The sequence below is a fragment of the Coffea arabica genome, chromosome 6c (assembly GCF_036785885.1).
Source record: "Coffea arabica cultivar ET-39 chromosome 6c, Coffea Arabica ET-39 HiFi, whole genome shotgun sequence".
Taxonomy (NCBI): Eukaryota; Viridiplantae; Streptophyta; class Magnoliopsida; order Gentianales; family Rubiaceae; genus Coffea; species Coffea arabica.
In genome coordinates this window covers 20,224,039-20,246,204 of record NC_092320.1, presented here as the reverse complement: position 1 = coordinate 20,246,204, position 22,166 = coordinate 20,224,039, and the positions used below count along the sequence as shown (strand labels likewise).

Here is a 22,166-nt window from a genome sequence, read left to right as displayed (position 1 = left end):
TGTGCGTCTTTTTGTAACATACTGTTTATTTATCGGTTTTGGCCATAAAATCTGATTTTAAGTCATGTATTTTGCGTTCTTCGAGTTGCAGTTGTCAGTAATAACATTTGCCGAACATGTATATTTATGTATATTTTCCGTAACTCTATGCCAACTACTTGTAATACGGGCACTATGAAGAGTATAGACAATGAAAACCCATGGCATCAATGCCATTTAGATTGAGGTATGATGAAGAGTATGGACAATGAAAAAAAATTAGTTACATTTTCAAAGCATTAAGATGCATCCATGAAGTCCAAACTTGGTGCGAAGGACGCTGCCCTTCCAAATCTCCCTATTATATGGACCAAAGACACCATTTATTGTCATTAATAACCTCCCTTGTACAAGTATTTTTATAAAAACAAAACGTAACTATATGCTAAGAACTTGTAATACCGATCACAGGCATTAAAGTTTGGAGGTTTTATTATCTGTATCCATTTATTGTCAGTAACTACCACACTTGCTCAAACATAACACTTCTTTGACAAGGTGTAAAGCCACGTCAAGTACTTGTGCATCAAATATTAAATATGGGGTCAAGATGATAAAGTGTGTGATGAAATAATGTACAGGTAAGGCATAAAGCATGAAAAAAATTCTTGTTTTTAACAAATACTGCATGAAAAAACTTTATACACATATAAACGGTATACGGAAGGTCAGAAGCCTCAACCAACGCACATGACCTGCTGAGTTTTTGTTAAGTTCCTTTCATGATAAAAAAAGGGCAAGTTTCCGTAACTGTTTAGTAACTCGCCGTAACACTCATCAAACGTCTCGACACTATCTCCTGTACGCCTTGTACTCAAAGTAGGTGTGAAATCAAATGGACATGATTCCAAGAAAGGATGTTACTCTATAGATTTCAATCCCGTCACCTACTTCCTGGCATGCCTATTTCATAGGTGCAGTAATGCAAAATTTGCGGACATACACAGGAAAGGTTCCAAGTGCAATCGTTGCTGAAGGTGTGTGCATTTTGTATACTCCATAACTCTGTTTGCACATGGTGTAACTCCCGTTCGACAACGTGTAATTGTAGTACAAAATTAGAAGGGTTCCACACATATTGTTAAAAAATGTGGTATAAGATGATATCTAAACTGGACTAATTTTGTTTGGCCGAATATTAGCCATGAACAGCTAGCAAACGTGTCGTTTGATGTCTGAGATGTTTTTGTGTTAGATCCCAGTCAACATGTTACTTATTTCATACTTGCTAATTTCTGAGAAGCATCTTTGCTAGTTTATATCGTCGACAAAAATATATTTTTCACCCTTAATGTTTAAGGTGTTAACCAATTTCATCCCTAAAGTTTCATGCACAACACATTTTATCCTTGTAATTTTATAATTTTGATTAATTTCATCCTTCAAGTTCATAAATACACATTCCATCCTCATAATTTCCTAAATTTGGCAAATTAAGGACAATTGGTAGATTGTCAATCAATTTGAATGGGATAGCGTCACTTAATTAAAGGGCGCAGTTGTACTACAAAATTTCCCACAACAACAAAAGTTTGTTCATCCCCCTTTCATTATCGTTTACACTTTTCATTGTATTCCACTTCACACTTCCCATTTCATACTACTGAAATGTGGCAATGAACCCGAATACAAAATTTATTATTAGTAGTCTTCCACCCCTCTCAAAGTTGGTGTACAGGACCAGAACAAGAAGACAGCTGCAACATTTATTTTATTGTCTGAATCGATTTGAAATAATTCAGTAGCAGCATGTGACGCATCATGATGCTTCCACATTTGGGACGACATTGCTGTCATGTAAACGATTAGAAACAGCACGTAACACGTATATTCACTGTCGGTACTACAAATCTAACGCTTTGTATGTAACGAAACTTATCTGACATGGTTCAAGCACTGCATGTGAGTCTACAGTCTCTTCTCCCGTGATATACTAGTTGGCTTCATATGCAAAAATGTCGATCTCATTATTTTAATGAGATATTCGAGAATGCCTCGCTACCGAATGTTTTGGGGTTCGAAATGATCATTGTAACTATTATCAATAGACACTTAATAAAGTGTCTAAGAAATTTAATGTGTCAGTGGGAGGAATTATCGTTTCTGCCAAGGGCAATAGCACAAACAAAAGAAGAGGAAAGTTTCATCGAATATTAACTAGTTGTATTATCATTAGTTGTAACATCAGGGAATATCTAGTTGGAATATTATTCAGTTTTAAATAGAGCAGACGAAAAGTTGCAGATTGCAAATTCATTAGTTATAATTAATTGTAACATACACTCAACTGGTTGTAATGCAATCCGTACATAGTGAAATGTACAGGCCACTGATGTGTAACTCTTTATCCACGTGACCCTTAATATTGGTATACAGGTCATTTCATGACAAAAGCTGCATAATTTGTTTTATTGTCTGAACAGATGTGACACAGTTCAATGGCATGCATTGAACTCTACAGCTTCCACTGCCAGGACGAAATTGTTTGCCCTGGAATGCATTGTCCAGTGATATTTTAGCACATTGTTCTTTGTTGGCGGACTATAAAAGGGCGCGGGTGCAGTAGTATATCCCTCAACAACAAATATTTTTTCGTCCACCTTTCATTACTACACAAACATTTTTCATTTTAAATTACTTCACACTTCTCATATCATTCTACTGAAGGGTGGCAATGAACTCGTGCCTGAAATTTATTATTAGTATTCTTCAACCCGCCTCTAACTTCAATTGCAGTGTCATCAATAGAGGGTTCATACAAAAATCAAGTTCTTGGCTGCCAAATAGCAGCCAGTAGGTTGTACGATGTTCGAGAAGATCTCGCTAATTTAATGAGATGTTCGAGAAGGCCCCGCTACATCAATTGTTTTGGGGTTCGAATCGATCATCTTTATATTCTCATTAGACACTTACTAAAGTGTCTAATGAAATTTTATGTGTTGGGGGGAGGACTTGTTGTTTGTGCCAAGTGCAATTGCACAAACAAGAGAAGAGGAAAGGTTCATCAGATATTAACTAGTTGTAGTATCACTAGTTGTAATATCAGGAAATTTCTAGTTGTAATATCACTAGTTTTAAGTAGATAAGACGAAAAACTGCCGATTGCAAATTCATTAGTTGTAATGAATTGTAACATATATATAACTAGTTGTAACTCAAAATGGTACATGGTGTAATCAAAATTTGTTGCATTTTAAATATTAGTTACCATACTTTCAAATTACTTGTCCCAACGAAGTATCATGTTCTTCTGTGAAACTGTTACTTATTATGTGGTCACGTGGAACCAAGCCGAACCGCCAATTGTAAGTTCATTTCTGTACTGAAGGAGTACTACATATTGAAGTGCTTGTAGTACTATTTGTAATACTTATCATTAATACAATTATAAACAAATTGTCTAAGTTTTAACATACAAGCAAATGACAAGGTGCCTGTACAAGCACATCAATAAGCGGTAACAGCTTATTAATTTCTTGTAACGTACATATGCTGGTTGCAACTTCTTGTTACACTTGAAAGGTAAGGTGACTGACGTATAACTGGGTATTCACGACCCAATGGTTGTTGGAGTACAGGTCATGATCCAAACGAATTGAACCATTATTCCATCAACACACTATACATTTGACCAAACGTTGAGTCTATTCTCTCGTTAATAGGTGGTTGCCATGGTTTCATCAACTCACCCAGGAGTACTATCCTGTGGAGAACAGCATGAAATGACACAGCAAGCAGTTGGTCAAGTTGCCAGAAGAAACCATTTACTATGCATGGTCTGAAACAGGTGCTCCGTTAAAAATTTCTACCTCTTTTTTTCTCCCACCTTTTTCTTTATCAGTAGATCCTTTCTTTCATCCAACCAAAAAGCAGTAGCTATCAGCATAGTCATGCAATCCACAAACGAAGGATCTCATACAAGCTCACCATCAAATGTTCGGCAAAAAAGACGGAAAGTATCGTTGGGTCCAACAAATGCCATCAGCAAGTACGAAACACCAGACGGGAGGATTTTATATGGTACCAAACGCGAGTTCAAGAATGCTCCGTTTAACACCAACAACTCTCTGGGACTAGCTGGTCACATTTTTAAAAATACCGTCAATAATCATCTACCGTCTGGCTATTCCGTTATGAACCATGAACCCATATGAGAGCCTGTTCGTGAGCGAAGAATGGAATTAGAGGTACTTTGTAGGCTGGCATGGCCTCCGCGTCCCGAGAACAAGGTCGGCGGATCTTATTATAGGACCACAAGCCAATGATGCAAGCGTATTACATAGACTACAACGAGAAGTTATGCAGATGGAGCGTAGGCTTCACAGGTTTCACGAGATCCAAGCCGCAAAAAGACATGGTATTGGAAAACAATTTGATGTTCAGCACATTTTAGTAGATCCCATGCTTATATCCGATCCGGACCTATCTGACTTTACTGAATCAAGCGACGATGACTTTCAAAGGTACATACCCCATTGTCTAATGCATGACGGCGTTCCCAGGTGTTGTATGGGATACAACTGATAACAAGGGATGTAGTTCAATGTTTGTTAGGGTAGCGGTAAAACTATACTCATTATAATCTCTACTCAAACAAATTGCTTACCATATTTGGATATTAATCATGCCTGTTAAACAGTCGTAACTAGTTGTAACGTAACAGTAACATATCCCTAACTGGTTGTAATCCATTGTGTACTGTTCGTTCTTCCTTTTTTGTTGCATTGTAAAACTTCATTTTAACGTTACAAATTAGTTCTCCAAGAAATCATTTTCTTATGCGCACCTATTACCAACATGTGGTCGTGACCTGACTTGACCATAATTTAATTAACCTAAAAACTTGTAATACCAATTGATGTGCCTGTGATATATCATGTCAACGGTGCACTAAATTAGTCAAGCGATGCAAAACAAATGGCCTAAATGATAATGTTTTATAAAAATAGCCCAATAATAATTCGAATTTATCATCATAACAAAATCAAGACAATTTAGACTTTAGATTGTGTTATCCTATATATCGTACCTTTGGCGGTGCGATCTATGCCAATAAATATGTTATTAAGGTATGCAATTGAATGTAGTAGAATGGTATACATATCACGATAACCATTCAACTGTTATGGTCGATTTAGTGAAAAATATCTGATCACAAAAAATACGTTCAATTATATTGTAAAATTGTTACTTCAATTTTCTACCAACTTTATAATTTTCTAACAATTTTATACAACCCAATACAAACTATTGATGACTACTAACATTAGATGCGATTACAATTGTAATCCATTTGTCTAAATTTGAAAAGAGTGAAACATCAATGGTGCCTGTATAATCTCGTCAATAAGTTGTAACAGCTTATTAACTGCTTGTAACGTACATATGCAGCATTCTCAAGTTGGGATAACCACTTAATATCTCGTTCAAAATGTATAGTTACACATCATTCATCAACCTCATTTTGGGGGGAGGCGACGTCAACGCGTAGTTGCAATCCCTGTGTGTTATTTCTTCCCTGAAATGCGTAACGATGGCAAATCAGCAAATATTATTAATAAAATATACGATTAATGATATACGATGTCCAAGTCTCCAATTAATAACATTATATAAATATGTGCTGTAACGATAAAAGTTTATCACCTAAGGTGATGGTGCAAATACATGATATGCATCAACATCACAGTGTGTTGAAATTGCCCCACGCTCCTCCTACATTATAGAGTATAAGTAATCGACTGTCAACAAATCATTACCAGTGCCTATATTGCTCACTTATAAAGTTAAATTGGACTAGACATTATAACAAAAATGATATATCAGACCATTAAGACATCTCTGATGGAGTTATGCTTGGAAAAAATAGAAAATCTGGGATGCATCCATTCTGTAGGGACATTTGCAGGAGGCCCCTGATTAGCCAAACGGTGGATCTTGAAATAATAAAAAATAATACGTTATTAAAGCGAATATACGTTAACTACATAATTTGCATGATTTGACAGCCTTCGGGAGCCCACCGTTACAATTAAAGAAAAAAAGGTAGCTCTACTACATGAACAAGAAGGTTTTATTTTAACTACTAAATGCATGCATACCGTTTGACTTTCATCGGTATCGAGAGCAACAACATTTGGAGGGCCATTCACTGTCTGACTCATTGAATGCGTCTACAAGTTTCGTATGGGCCAAATCATTGTATAAGACAAACAAAATACATATATCAGGAGGGATGACGGCCGTAACAACATTATCACACAATGTAACATCAATGTAACTATTTATGCTGTTAGAAACATCCAAATAAAAGTAAGAGTCATGTCCATTTTATACTAACCGAAACAGAGTCAGTAGATGAATGGCATCCCATAAACATGTATTCCTCAAATGAAACTGATGTCGGCTCCGATTCTGAGACCTACAGTATTGACACGGCAATAATATTATTTCATAATGAATGTTACCTAAACTTTAGTTAATAGTATAACAATAACTTAGTTTTAGCATAAATGTTCCCCAAGTACCAAAATTTGATCCATACCGTAGTCTGTGTAGTTCTTGATAATCTAGATTTTCTTTTTACTCTATCAAATTTATCGACCCAACTTCGCATCACTTTACTTTTCTTCCCACCGCCTCGTTTTTTAATGCCTCTTGCGACTACTGCCTCCCCCATTTCATTTACAATTTCAATTTTATCTCGTTCCTCCATATTCAGATTTTTTTGATTTTGCAAAGGTTGCTCTTCACTTTCTGAAAGGAGGAGCTCAACTCTCTTTGACAAATCGGATATGACAGTGATTGCTACTTTGCTGGTGTCCTCCGACATTGCTGCTCGAGTTGCGACCTTAATCATGGCTGGAGCGAGCTCCCGATAACGAGTTGAAATCATGACTTTAGGATCAGCCACAACTTCCTGTCCTTGCCGATCAAAACAATCTCGAGCCCGAGCTCTGTTTGTCCATCGCCTCTTAATGTATTCAGGAGGAATTATTTTTATGCCCACGGTATCAAACACCTTCAACGCGTGCCCACATAAAATGTCTTCATTCTCGTATTTTTTGCAACTGCAACGTACACTTAGATCATTCCGATTGAATACTACTGTTCTTTCAGGTCCTCCATCATACCTCATGACCGTAAACTCCACAAACATCGCTGCATCTTGTTGTCTCAATATAACCATAGCTGTTGACTCGCCATATTCATTTTGGAATGCAACAAATACGGTTGGTGAATACGTCTCCGATGCATGCACAAGCATAGGTGTTTGCCTTAACCCTACCATGGGGAGCTTTTGCCTCATTTCATATTCTGCGATCAGTTCATTATGTCTCTTTTCATCAACCACCCGATTGAAATGTCTAAAGAACTGCACAAGGTCATGATCCAGTTTCAAATGATTTTTAATTGCTGCATTTAGGCTTTTGCTGAGTTGGGTGCTTCGCATTCCCGCGGTCCATCTTTCTTTCATCATGCATCTTGCCCATTTATCACGAATTTTGTACAACCCCGAGAGCCATTCATTATTTTCAAGATTGTGTTTCTTCACCATCGCCTCCCACACCCTATTGAATTGTTCCACTTCTTCAAACTCATACATGCAGGCACCAAACATGTATGGAAGATCACTATTTTCCTTGTAGTGATTGCCAAGATGTTTCATAAAATTACGCCTTATGTGAAACGTACATAGACCGTGAAATGTTTCAGGCATGACAATTGAAAGAGCGGCTGCCATGGCGTGATCTTGGTCGGTTAGTATGGTACTTGGATGTTTTCCGCACATTGCTTCTAAAAATGTACCAAACACCCATTTGAAAGAATCTATCGTCTCATCATACATAAGGGCAGCACCGAATATCACAATTTGCCTATGCTGGTTAAAACCCACAAATACTCCAAGTGGCCGGTATTCTTTATTTGTTTTGTAGGTTGTGTCGAATGTGACTACGTCTCCAAAAAAGTTGTAGTCAATTAACATTCCTGCATCAGCCCAAAAGATATTCGTTATTTGTTCTTCACAGTCCAGCTGTACGGCATGAAAAAAGGATGGATTCTCGAGTGTTTGCTCTTGAAAATAATTCAGCATACTACCTGCTTCTCCATATTTCAAGCTCCTTTCCCGTCTTGTTCGAAGATATCGTTTAAGATCATCCCGAGTATATCCCACATTACCCATCCCACCTGCTTCCGTTCCCATAAGCTCAAGGTTCTGTTTCAATGAAAGCCCAGCATCTTCGCTTATTTCAGCTTGGAATCCTTGAGCCACACTCACTTTTCTTTGTGATGGCATCATGTGAGCACATTGAGCAATGTGCAACTCATGATTATGCTCTAAGACAAGGTCATGCACACGGTACTTCATTGTCCCTCTAAACAACACGATAACCATCTTAGCTCCACACCCTGTTTTCGTCGGCGCTCGTGTCCTCTTTGGCATCACATCACCTTCGTACTTGCGTTTCACACCTTCCTTGCAGCAACTATATCTTCTAGACGTGGTCATGCCGTCTTTGTCTTTATTCAGATAGTCTTTACGTACACTGAAACCCATTTTAAAGTCATACTTGTTGTAAAACTTGTACGCATCCTCTTCACTGTTGAACTCCATTCCTAATTCAGGGGTCCCATTTTCTGCCAATTTGCTGCAATCCATTACTTCTACTCCTGCTAATTATGCATCAAATACCCTAATTTGCAACATTTCATGAATAGTATGTACATAAACGACAATATAAATGTATATTACCATTTATAATGTGTTATGAATCACACATTACTCGTATACCAAATCCTATTATTACGCTTATCAATAGGATTAATGATTCACATCACCTTACTTTTACTCTAAGACAACGGTATTATCTATGTACAAATACAACTCCATGTACACTAACTTATACGGACTGTAATGTATTGGTCACGCGTTGTAAGTCTATTTGAACTGTATGTACATCCACGCTGGTGATTATATTTTGATTCTAGATTCTTTAGCTTACTGGACCTTATGTCATTCGTTAATGACAACCGCATAAACCAACTCCACATTTTCTACTTTTTCTACATTTTGAGGGCCAAACAAGTACTTTCTACTCATTGTAATATATTTCTTATATCATGTAATTGACTTACAACACAAGGTTCACCCATTTATTATTCACATATGTGTCTTTTCCTCTGTTTCACCCCATTCAACTCTACGCCTCTATTTTATACACACTGTATGGTCAGGAAAGGGGCAAACTAATATTACTCCATGAGCATGGACCAATTACTAGATGCACAATAATTCATATCAATTGTAATACGGTGGCTATAACATGTAACTAATTTACAACAAGATGTATATTCATTCACTTGTCAAATGTGACTTTGTTTCTCTCATCTTTCCCTAATTCCAGTCGATGATTTACTTGAATACATAACCCTACTTTCTACTCATTGTAATATATTTCTTACATCATGTAATTGACTTACAACACAAGGTTCACCCATTTATTATTCACATATGTGTCTTTTCCTCTGCTTCATCTCATTCAACTCTACGCCTCCATTTTACACACACTATATGGTCAGGAGAGGGGCAAACTAATATTGCTCCATGAGCATGGACCAATTACTAAATGCACAATGATTCATATCAATTGTAATACGGTGGCTATAACATGTAACTAATTTACAACAGGATGTATATTCATTCACTTGTTAAATGTGACTTTGTTTCTCTCATCTTTCCCTAATTCCAGTTGACGGTTTACTTGAATACATAACCCTAGGTCTTCCAAAAACTACTATCCCATTATAGTCCATCACTGAAAAGCTGAATGCTCACACAAACACAGATACGGTACACACATACAAATACAGTACAACTTCACTATTCTTCTATCATCTTCATATTATGTCTTCAGTGACTCTAATTTCATCCTTCCTTTAACAGATGTGCATTTGGGTGACAAATTATTGGCCACAATTACTGACATGGTTCAGTCATGTTACCTTGGTCTGCTAATACGCTTCACGTTTCACCGAAGTCGGAGACGTAGCTGCTTCTGCTATTAAGTTGAAGGACAAAATCTGGTTTCGTGAGATGCTGAATTTCCTCTATTTGCTTCTACCTTACCGCCGCTCTTGCACGCATTCAAAATACATACAACACTCTTATACCCAATTGGAGATCACAACTGCTTCTGCTATTCAATTTTCCGGACAAACTTTGGCTTCATCTCTGTTTGCTTCTCCCATGCCGCCTGCCTCTCCACCCATTTTTCTGTTAATTGCTACTTTCATCAGAGTAGACTACACCCACTTCACCTAAAAACACCCAATAGGTTGAATCCCACCTGAACTTCAGCTTTCTGCCTTCAGTGAGTGGTTGGTCAGAGTAGATTACCTTCACAATTTAATTATTTGGCTTCCCTCAGTTTTGTTTTCTACGGCTAATTCAAAATTTCAACTTGAATTTCAAAAACCAATTCTCTTCCGTTTGCTCCGTCTGCTCCCGTTTGGAAGTCAACATTTTTTTATTTGGAACGGTATCGTTTTTGTGCCCTGCTTCAGCCTTGCTGACTTGGCTCATTTGTCTCCTCACGTTTTTTATTGTGAGGAGACCGTTCAGGAGCGGTCGTCTGAGGACCGCTCCTGCCCCGTATCCCTTACTCCCAATCATCAATATGGGACCTAATGCTCACATCATTAGTGATGAAATGACTCTGCTATCCTTTCAACTTCATACTTTACACATATTTGTGGAGAGAAATAATGAAAACATTTACTAGTTGAATTAACCATAATTTAGAAATTAAAAAACAACTAATTTCCTATATAAAAGGGAACTAATGCTCGAGCTTATACGATGTAGACACCAAAAATTTTGTGTCATTTATTTTATTCCTATTTCATTTTTGTATCTATTCATTTTATTTTGCTTTTGTTTTATTTTATTTTTATTTTTTTATTTCTTGCTTTTTTTAAAGAAAATCATCTCAAATTCATTTTTTAGAAAATTAGAAAGAAAAAAAAAGAAAAGCAGAAAAGAAAAGAAAAAAAATCAATCAAAATCAGTTTTGTAAAAAAAAAAAGGAAAAACAGTACCATTGTTGCAAAATTGCAGCCATGAACCGAAACCAGTACAAGGAGTTGCAGCTGGCATTTTTGGAGCAATTCTGATGCGTTTTGCTTCCCTTTTTTTCCTCCAAGCCTTGCCAGCAGGACTGTCAATGGGGCTGGGTCAGCCCGAGCTCGGCTCGTTCGGCCCGACAGAAAGCCCGATGAGCCCGATCATTTAGTGAGCCGGTCTGAGTTTGAGCCTAAAAATTACGCTCGAATTAAATGTGAGCCGAGCTTGGGCCTTATTAGGCTCATACCCGATATAGGCCCGGCCCTTTAATTACCTATATATATAATATTTATATTTTGATATTATGTATAATTATATATCCAAATATATTTTTGCTAAATACTAAATATATATATAAATTACAAAACACAAAAACACATCTAAAGACTCTTTCATGAGCTTTCTTGAGAGCCAATATTAGTAATGCATAACTAAATCTCTAATTTTTCTTATTGGTTGAGTAACTTTTTGTATTGACATATTATTGGATGATTTTTTTTTTTGGTCTACAAACACAAAAATCATCAAGCATATTTGGATTTAAATCACAAGATTATAAAAAAAAGTTTCAACTTTTAAAGATGTATTGGCTTATGATTGCATGTTTTATTACTATTTTTCATGCATTTTAAACGGATTACATATAAATATTGTTGAAAAATTTTTGGTTTATATACTTTTTAAGAACTATTATTTGTTCATGTTTAGTTTTAATATTATAGTCTTGTAAATGTTAAATTAGTTTTACAACTTAATAGTTATAGTAATTATATTAAGAAAATTCAGGAGTAATAAGTGAGCTTGGGCTAAGCCCGATTAAGGCTCACAACCCGAATATTATGTGAGTTGAGTATGAGCTTCACATTTGCGAACCCGAAACTCATAGCCCGAAGCCCGAAAATGTCTCAAATTAAATGAGTTGAGCTTGAACTCATCAAAGCCCGGCTCATTAGGCCCGATTGACAGGCCTACTTGCCAGTACAAGGCCACGTAACCACAACAAGAAACATCAAAAAAGATCTAGAAAAAAAGCCATCTAAAGGCTCTAATAAGCCACAAAAAAATCAAGCTTTCATCCTCACCTTTGAGGTGAGGGTTTAGGAGTTTGTTCCATATAAAAGGCTTCAAAAAGCAGCCATTAGGGTAAGAAACAAGGGGGGAGGCAGGAGGCTTCATCACGTGTTTCCCTACCTCCTCCTTGTTTGATTCGACTTTCATGCAAGGGATTTGAAGGTGTTCATGAGAGTTTGCGTTCGAGGTATTTCCTCGTGATTATGTGATTTTTGGATCGTTTTTTTATGTTTGTTTAAGTTCAACGTGACATGAGCTTCACATTTATGTAAAAATCCGGGACTAAAAAGTTGAGAAATGCGATTCCGGCGGGATTCCACTCAGTTTGGCCGAAATTTTTGCAGTTTCTGGCGGGTCGACCACCCGGGAACTACAAACCCTCCGGAATGTTCTTCACCTACTTTCTTTTGATTTTCCTTTGATTTTATTTTGTTTGTTTTACTTGACTTGATCAGATCTGGGCCATGATAGGTTAATAAAACATGTTTTCGGTTTAAAAAATTTTGGGTCGAGATTTTCAATCTGCTTGGGTTTGTGTCTGGGCTCTGCTGTCAAAAGCCCAACATTTAGGTTAGAAAAATGAATTGGCCTGTCCTTCTTTTCTCTAGGTTTTTTTGTTAGGCCAACGGGGTTTTGGCCCAATCAAAACAGAAACAACAAAAAAAAAATGATGGCCCAATGTCACTTTCAGAAAACATTTTTGCAACCTAGTCCCCAATCTTTTGAGTTATTTTCTTATAGCCAGATTTCTTTAATTAGGTCCCTAATTTAATTACAATTTAGTCCCTAAACTTTATTTTTATTTAATTTTGACCCCTAATCTTTATAATAACGATAATTGAGCCCCAAGTGGCGATTCCTATTTTTTTTAAGAATCCTTTTTAGACTATTATTTTGGGCCTAAACCGTGGCATATTTTAAGTCCTTTTTTTTTTTATTTATTCTCTAAAATCAAAAATTCATTTTTCCACATTAACACATAAATTTAAAAAAAAAAAAAAAAAATGGGGCGCAACGAGTTAAGTCGAGTTGAGCTTGCAGGTAGCTCAGATTGTTTCCAATTGCATTGGTAACTCAGTAAAAAAAGCGGGACGAAAATGGAGTAAGAAATAAAACAAGAGGAGATTCCAAACCTTCCAAGAAAGGAGAGAGTTTGAGAGTCTAATCATGAATCTTATGATCACCCGACCATATTCATACCAAATTACCAATTAAGTTAGACCTTGAGATAAATAGAAAGTAATATACCTTTGGAGGAATGGTGTAGCTATAATAGTGAAAGGACTTATTTGCCCTTGTTCGCCAATCCAATTGAGTTGCTTGTGAGCCAGTGCTTGACTCGTTTAATGTTATAGCCTTTTTTGGTGTTCGCATTTACTCAAAGCCTAACTAGGGCTTATGTGAGTTGAGCCAAGTAGAGCATGCGAGCAACTTTATTGAGAACTCAATTAAAAAACTGAAAAGAAATTAGAAAGGGTTGTTAGAAAGAGGATTGTACGTAGTTGCTTAAGTATGGAAGATTTTTCTTTTCTCTATTTGGTGATTTAATGGCACGCGATAAGCTTACCTGTAAATAAAAGGTAAGCCCCTTCTGAATCACAACTAGTGTTTTAAAGCACATCTGATATTTATACAACTATTTAAAAATATTTTGATGCAGACCATTTAAACGGTAAAGAATGAAAAAAAATTGAAAAGAAAAAAGAAATTGGAAACTACAAAGAGTTGATTATAAAAATCTAAGAAGTCAAGATAATTATTATGAAATTTTTTATAAATAAAGGTAAAGTGGTTTGTAATTGTGAAAGGGGTGGATAAAGAAAGGATATTTCTCTAGAGAACTTTAAAAGTTTAAGTGGTCTAGATAAGGTTGCTTTGATAATGGTATTAAATTTAAGATTTCTTTTTTGCCAAGATAGTTATACACACAACTAGGGTATAAAAAAAAATCCTTAGAAATGACACTATATCTGAAGAAACCTATCCTAGGGTTGAAAACAATAATAGCTAGCCATTATTGTGTGCCTTAGGTAACCAAATAGAAAATATATTTGATCATTCAACAAGAAATTTTACCACTGGCAAGGCCTTTCATTTAGCTAGACAACCAATAGTTCTAGAGTTACTTTATAGTTGGATCAAAAAACCTGGTCATTATAGATAAACAATGATGCTCTCACGAATCAGCCGTTTTATTCGTGGTTCAAAGTCGCAGTCGTGGTTGCGGTCGTGGCCCAGACTGTTCCACATCGGTCTCGGCATATCGGTTGCGGTCTTGATAAGACGCAAAATTTTAAAATATTTAATATTCTAAAAATTGTAAAAAATATGATAAACAAAAATAATTAAAAATAGCAAAAAAATAAAAATTCAAGTTGATTCGGGTTGACTTGGGGCGACTCGATCGTTTTTATCTGTCTCGGAGACGTTTCGGACGAGTTCTCGGCGATTCATTATCTCGGAGTTATCTCGTCCCGGTATCGGATCGAAAAGCTCCGTTCCAGTGATGACTCGGCCGAGTCGTCTTGGTCTCGACCGAGTCTTTGAACCATGGATGGAGCTGATCACTTCTGTTCTATGATTATCCATGTTAAAGATGAATAAGGAAAAAAAGAGTACAACTCTACTAGGATTAGTTTAACTCCCAGTTAAAAAAGGAACATGATTGTATTTAGCTGCAAATTAAGTAACCATTCATAATTAAGTTCCTAGTGTGCTAAAACCATCTCGTTTGCTATTGGATTATACTTAACTAAAACTATTCTCAAATGCTGATTTTGAGTTTTCTTTTAAGAGTAGAAACAACTAATGACTTGGCAAATACAATGGAATCACAAGTTTAATTAATCGAGACGGGAAAAGTTTAATCCAGATCGTTTAATTGTTAGGAAAATATAGACAGCATGATTTCGTTTAGCTTGTAGTGTATCTCCCAGAATTTTTTTTTAATCTTTTGTCAGGTTTTGTTTTTCCCCTCTTACGTCTGATACACGGTAACATAGGATACCTTGGTTAGAATGGATAGAGGGAAAAACATAATTCCCATGGAAAGAAGAAACTTTAGGAAATCATTTTTACAATTTGGAAGATGGGCAACATATAAAAAGATGAAGGTGGTAAAAAGTAAAATGATTAGTTAATGTAACTCTTAATTGAAGATGGAACATGATTGTATTTAGTTTCAAATTAAGGAAAGGTTCATTAAGTTCATAATGGTAGTGTAGGCTAGTCCCTATTATCAAATGCAGGTTTTGACTTTCTTTTGGAAGTAGAAACAGTAAAATAACTTGGCATAATATAATATTTCACAATTATGTGGAGTTCGACAATACCTTTTAGGTACGATATCCAAAAGAGATAATAGAATTTCCTTACAATTATAATTGTTCGAGATGTGACAAGTTGAATCTGGATTATTTAATTGTTAGGATGACATATACAGCATGCTATCTTTTAGCATGTTGTGTCTATCGAAAAAAACTATTTTCTTTTCATCTATTTCTACCATTAGATTTTTTTTCCCCTCTTACGTAGGATAATCTGGTTAGACAGATAAAAAAAAAAAAAGGGAAAACCGCAGTCCATAAAACTGAAAAACTAAGGAAATCCTTTATATTTTGGAAGATGGCAGATATAATATAACTTTGGATCCTAGATTTTTTTTGGTTTAGTGGATCCTAGATTCTTAACCATATTAAATATGCTTATGTTTTTTACCCGAGTTTTGCACCCATACATAATTAAGAAACTCTACGTGGAAAAATTTGAAACATGTTTGAATTGGTATTTTTCATGAAAAATTTTTTCTTACACATTTTCAAATCACCTTTTTATCTAACAAATATCACATCGTTATAATATATTTGTGTACGAAAATTCCAAAAAGTTACAATTCAAAAGACACCTAAATTTCAAAGCTCCATTACAATAGTAGCATATTCCGAGTGTTAAACTTAAAATCAGCGTGGTATGACATTGACTAGAAATGTGCGATAGACCTTTTCTTTGCACATATATATATATATATATATATATATATATAAAAGAATGTCCTTTGGATACAATTCCAAATAGCCAGAGCTATTTAACTACATCGAAAAGAGGGAAAAATGATGGTGTATTGATCAATAGTATTTGAGCATTATCTCTAATTGTAAAACTAATTAAATCAGTTTTTGGTTGCACTAGGAGTAGGGGTGAGCAAATTTGGTACATACCGAATTCATACCCGAATTTAAATTCAATTTAGCAATTTGAAATCGGGTATTTGGTAATTTGGTACAAAAATGGTATTTACCGAATTCACCGAATTTTAATATAGTATGAAATAGGTAATGAAATTATGAATTTAGTAATAACCGATTTCGAATTTGTTTATAAAGAATTGGTTTAGTATTAGTATATACTACTAATATATTCTTATATTATATAGGTAAATGCTATTAATAATAGTTAATATATGGCTATTATCATGTACTTATGATAATAATAATATATAATAATGTAAAATATATTATTTTAATATTTGTTAATTGTTATATGACTATAATAATACAAATATACAACAATACATAACATAACTATAATACTTATTATTTTATACATGACTAGAATTAGATAATAATTAATAAGTATAGGTATAATACATAACTATATTTAGTATAACTATAATACTTATTATTTTAATTAGGCTGGAAACTGCAATTAAAGGATTCAGCAATTTTTTTTAAAAAAAAAATGAATTCGGTTAACCCGAATTCATTATCATTTTCGAATTCAAATTCGGAATTGAATGAATTCGGATATCTCCAATTCGAATTTGAAATCGGTTTAGATTTCTATAAATCTAATAATCGAATTTACCGAATTCATATAATCGAATTACCGAATATACACCGTTTTGCTCACCCCTAACTAGGAGAAACTCTTTTGACGTCACGAACATCCTTGCGTCTAGGGTTGTGCATCTTGACCCAACAATCCAATTCGAGTCCGATCTGAATTGGTAGATATGCGATCCATCGGATCACATATAGATCGGATCACATCCGAATCAAGAATCCATATGGCTTGGATTTGGATATTATTTTTTGTGATCCGTGGATATTGGTTCTGATGCATATAGTTTTTTAGATTTTTTTATACATTAAATCCGGTAATTTATAATAATTTTATCTCTTATATCTCATTTTTATATCTATGTGCTCTTTCAAAATAGTGTTTCTTTGCATATGGTGTTAAATTTTAAAACATTTTATCATATAATTTGTGGATGAAAAAATTCGAGATGAAATATTGAATCTTATCTATTTGAATCAAACTAAGAAAAAAAATGAAATTACTTTATATTGCAACAAAAAAAGACTAATTTTGGCTAAAAATCTTTTTTTATGACTAAAACACATATGTAAGTATAACCAATCACTTACATAATATTTTTGAAACTTTAATATATTTAAATTTCATTTTATCTTTGGAAAGTTTAAAATTTTTAAAGAAATTTTAAAAATCAGATACGAATCAAATATCCGATCCACATAATGTTGATATTCAAATATCCGAATATCCATCCAGACATGGATCACAAAATGACCGATGCAAGTTTTGTGGATTGGGTCAGCATTTTGGTTCATAGGGCGGATAGTTTGCATCTATTTTGCCTACTAAAGTTTATACTTGATATATATAAAATAGGGTAAAAAACAAAAAAGCCCTCTATGGTAAGTCTAATACACAGAAAAACCCCCTATGGTTTCAAAATATACAATACGACACCTCATATTTTGAACTAAATTGTAGAGACGACGGAATCCGTTAAACTTAACGGAAATGACTTATTGGAACCTAAGAAAAAAAAAATTTTATACCTAATTTTTATCAAATATACCTATTCTACTCCTTAACTCTCAATTCTCTCTATTTAGAGAATAAAACAAATGATTTTTTTGAGTTGTCTTTTGTTTAATTATATCAGGGCATTTTGGTCATTTTGTCCATTTCCGTTAAGTTTAACGGATTCCGTCATCTTTACAATTTAGTTCAAAACATGAGGGGTCGTGTTATATAATTTGAAACCATGGAAGGCTTTTCTGTGTATTAGGTTTACTACAGGGGGCTTTTTTATTTTTTACCCTATAAAATATTCACTCTGTCCTTCCACTGTCACAAATGATTCATAATTAGGTATCTTTCATCGTACTATGACTAGAGTTGTTACCAGTTCTCATCCTTCTTCGTGCAAATGCTGCATATATAAGAAACAGGAATAATGTCTGATTTTTCAATTTCAGCATTTATGGTAAATAGTGAAACTCCAGTACCGAAATTCTGAGGCCTTATTCTGTGGTCTTTTCTATAGGGTGCCCAATGGATACTCGTTAAAACAGTTAAATCATACTCGTTAAAACAGTTAAATCATACTTAACTTATCATGCGCATACATACAATAACAATTATTACTCTATATACATTTATAAATTTTTTCTATTTAATTTTACAACATATTAACCAATATCTAATGGGCATTTGTTAGACAAACCTTTATTCTATGACCATGGATCTGCATGGAATTGGTTAATTCCAGCTGCAATTTGGCTTACCGTGAATGATTATCCCGAATAAGAAAAATCACCAAAATTTCAACTCATTTCAACAGTGTACCTACCTACGAAACAAATAAACCAATAAATAAATTAGAAGTCAGGAATATCATCTCTAGAAAATAATTCACATTATGAACATTATAAGCAAAAAAGGATTGTCCATATTAAGAAAAAATGATAATAGAAAATCAAAACAAAAATAGCTAATAAAAATTCAACATCAAATGGTGGAGGGACGGGGGGCCCTGGGGCAGCGCATCCGCCCCAGTCCCTTCTGCCCAAGTTTTGAGATTTCTTTTTAGCTCCTAGAAAATTTTAATAATTTTTATTGAAAGTCTTTCTTTTACCCTCTGCCCCCTAAAATTTTGATAAAATTTCATTGCAGCATCTACTAACTTTTGCATTATGAAAATTTTGTTCATCTTTGAATATTTTTAATCTTGCCTTGTTGTTTAGTTGATTATTTCTCACTAATTGTGCTAGTGTTATCTTTTACATTGTTAAAATTTTATTGCTGTACATGTTAAGCAAAATCTCTTATTAGCTAAATTTTCCAAAATTTCAAATTAACTATTTTATTTTAATTTTCACTATTGATCTACCAAATTTTAATTACATATGTGATCTTTTATATAAAACAAGAAAACTAGTATGACATATGTTTTACAAATTCTCTGCCTAAAGACTTAAAGCCAATATTTATAGCTAATTAGCAATGCTATCTCTTACTTCCTTTTTGCACTTTTAAGGTATGATTGCTCTCCAAAGCTTGGCATGAGAGACTAGTCTAAGTCAAGTAATATTTTGTCCACTTAGAATGGTAAGAATAAAAGGATGGAGGATTGAATTGTTATATTTATTTAATATGCTAATGCATAATATATTCCTTCCTTATTATGTTCCATTGAGTCAAGTGTTAGTATTGTTTTGTCAAATAGTCCACGGACCAAAAAAAACTTGTTAATATAGAAATTCAGTCGAAAGATACTTTTTGGAGTTGCAATTAGATATGTAGACCATGAAAATCAAGCCTAAAAGAGTGTCCCTGTGGACGGTTTCTCCTAGACTTCACTTTCTTTTGAAATATATTATTTTTCATTAGTATATATCATTTCAATCATATCGACTTGAAATATATTATTTTTCATTATTATATATCATTTCAATCATCTCGACTCAGATTATTGACTTATGGTGATATTGAATGTACTTGATTTTTATTTTTTTAGGGTTAAATGCAAACTGCGTCTTTGAAATATCTTTGGTTTGTAACTTACAACTTAAATTATGAATTGTAGCAATGTATTACCTTCATTCATCAATTAATTTTTAGCACTTTACTTCAATTAATTTTTTGCACGAAAGTAGCACAATCTTTAAGCTCACTTTAACATGTTGCTACCAGATTTAAAAACATTTTCTCCACAAATAGGGAAAAAAATGACTACCACAAATTGCACAAAGGCATCTGCAGTATTGAACAATCAAATTGGTCTATAGTATTTTAGTTTCTTTTACTAAGAAATTGCTTTTTTAGCAATTACATTTTGGTGAAAATAAATTACATAATCATAAATATGAGTGAGATGAGAGATGGTTGTTTGTCTAGTTTCTTTCAAAAGTCTATATGAAGTGATTGCTACAATCATACGCACATCATCAATAGCCAAAAAGAAAAAGCACTCTGAAATTATCTTTGTGCATGTAAAGAAACTAAACTCTGGTGCAAAATTACAGTTAAAGTTAACGCAGTTTATGAATTGGAATTTAAGTTTTTCTTGGTTCATTTGTCAAAATGTTCTTAAAAAAAAACGTAGACCAAAAGCTTTTCTCTGCGTTGGAGACATCCCTGGCGGTTTCTTCACTTTCGTTCACTTCCAAGGCACAATAATTCAGCCCTTCATTCTTGATACACAATGCAATGCATAGTCATCTTTTGCTAGGAAAATCTCATCAATGGCTTCTGATGTTGTCTGAGTTGGAGAGTTAAGGAGTGGATATTTTAAATTCTTGAACCAGACCAGGCTTCTTAATTATTCAGATGAAGATCCTAGGCTTGACAAATCGTCATATTGCTGGTCATTTACAGATACTAATCTTGGCCAACCAATTATGCTCACTTTTTTTTTTTTATTGTTGTATTTATTACTTTTCATTTTAATTTTTGTTGGGTTTGGAATTCATGAGTTAATTACCTAAACTTTTCTGGGATTGAATTCACAAGTTGGTTGCCTAATGTTATAATAGTCTACACATATTAGTGCTTGGTTGGAAATTTTAAATATACGCGCATGCGTGCACACACACATGCACATATATACATATATATATATATATATATATGTATATGTATATGTATGTATGTATATGTATTGATACACTATTCTTCAGTCGTCAACCTCAATTTTTGAAACCCTAAACTATGCTCTTAGACAAGATGAAACGGATTTAAATCAACTACCCTCGAAGTTTCTTAGCTATTTAACCTAATTTGGAATATTACATAGAAGTATAATTGAAAGTTTCTCAACTTTATTCATTCAAAACAATTGTTTATTTGAAATCAACAATCTAAAAAGCATAATAATTTTTTTTTGCCATGAAAGTCTGAAAATTTATTTTGTCACTTATTTAGATTGGAAATTATCTATTCCATTCGTAAAACAATATACTTCCAATTATGTTGATTTTCAGATTATCTCAATCGATACATAAATGGTCTTAGTATGTGCGCAATTCGTGTACTGATCACAATCGGTTGAGTTGCCCCCAAGTTAGCGACCGTTTGCCAAATCTAAAAGTTGTTTAAACACACACTTTTCGAGAATAACCCAAATAATTACTAATATAGAGTAACATAATTAAAAAGAGGAAAAAAGAAAGAGTTTTTTGAGATTCACTTGCCAATGAATTGTAAAATGGTTGACTTGTTACCAAATATAAATGGAATTGTTAAAAATAAGTTTCACCACTTGGAAGAAGTTGGGGCAAAGTTGCAGTGAGGAAGTTGAGAGTGAAGGACAGGATATTTTAAATTCTTCAATCAGAGTAGTCTTCCTAATTATTCAGATGCTTCTCCTCCAAAATGAAATGGATATCACTGACTTGATGCATAATCATATTGCAAAATCATATTGCAAGTCACTTACAAGTATTAATCTTGGTCAACCAATGAAAATGCTGATATTTAAGTTTATATCTATCTTCTTGGCACTCGTATCTATATATGTTAAACATCTATTTTTGTAATTTTTTGTGCCAACAAAGCACAAGGAAAAAGAAGAGCAAAAAACTTAAAATCTTTTTTCCAAAAATCTATTTTGTCCCTT

General features: G+C 34.1%; 1 protein-coding gene across 1 annotated transcript; it reads right to left on the bottom strand.

Moving 5' to 3' along the window:
• Positions 1-5,685: 5,685 nt before the first annotated feature.
• Positions 5,686-8,701, bottom strand: LOC113699750 (protein FAR1-RELATED SEQUENCE 5-like). Its single transcript, XM_072053512.1, has 5 exons — positions 6,584-8,701; positions 6,380-6,460; positions 6,141-6,212; positions 5,868-5,975; positions 5,686-5,754 (listed from the first exon to the last, which is right to left on the bottom strand). Exons 1-5 carry the CDS (start codon positions 8,699-8,701, stop codon positions 5,686-5,688), a joined length of 2,448 nt encoding a protein of 815 aa, XP_071909613.1.
• Positions 8,702-22,166: the final 13,465 nt, after the last annotated feature.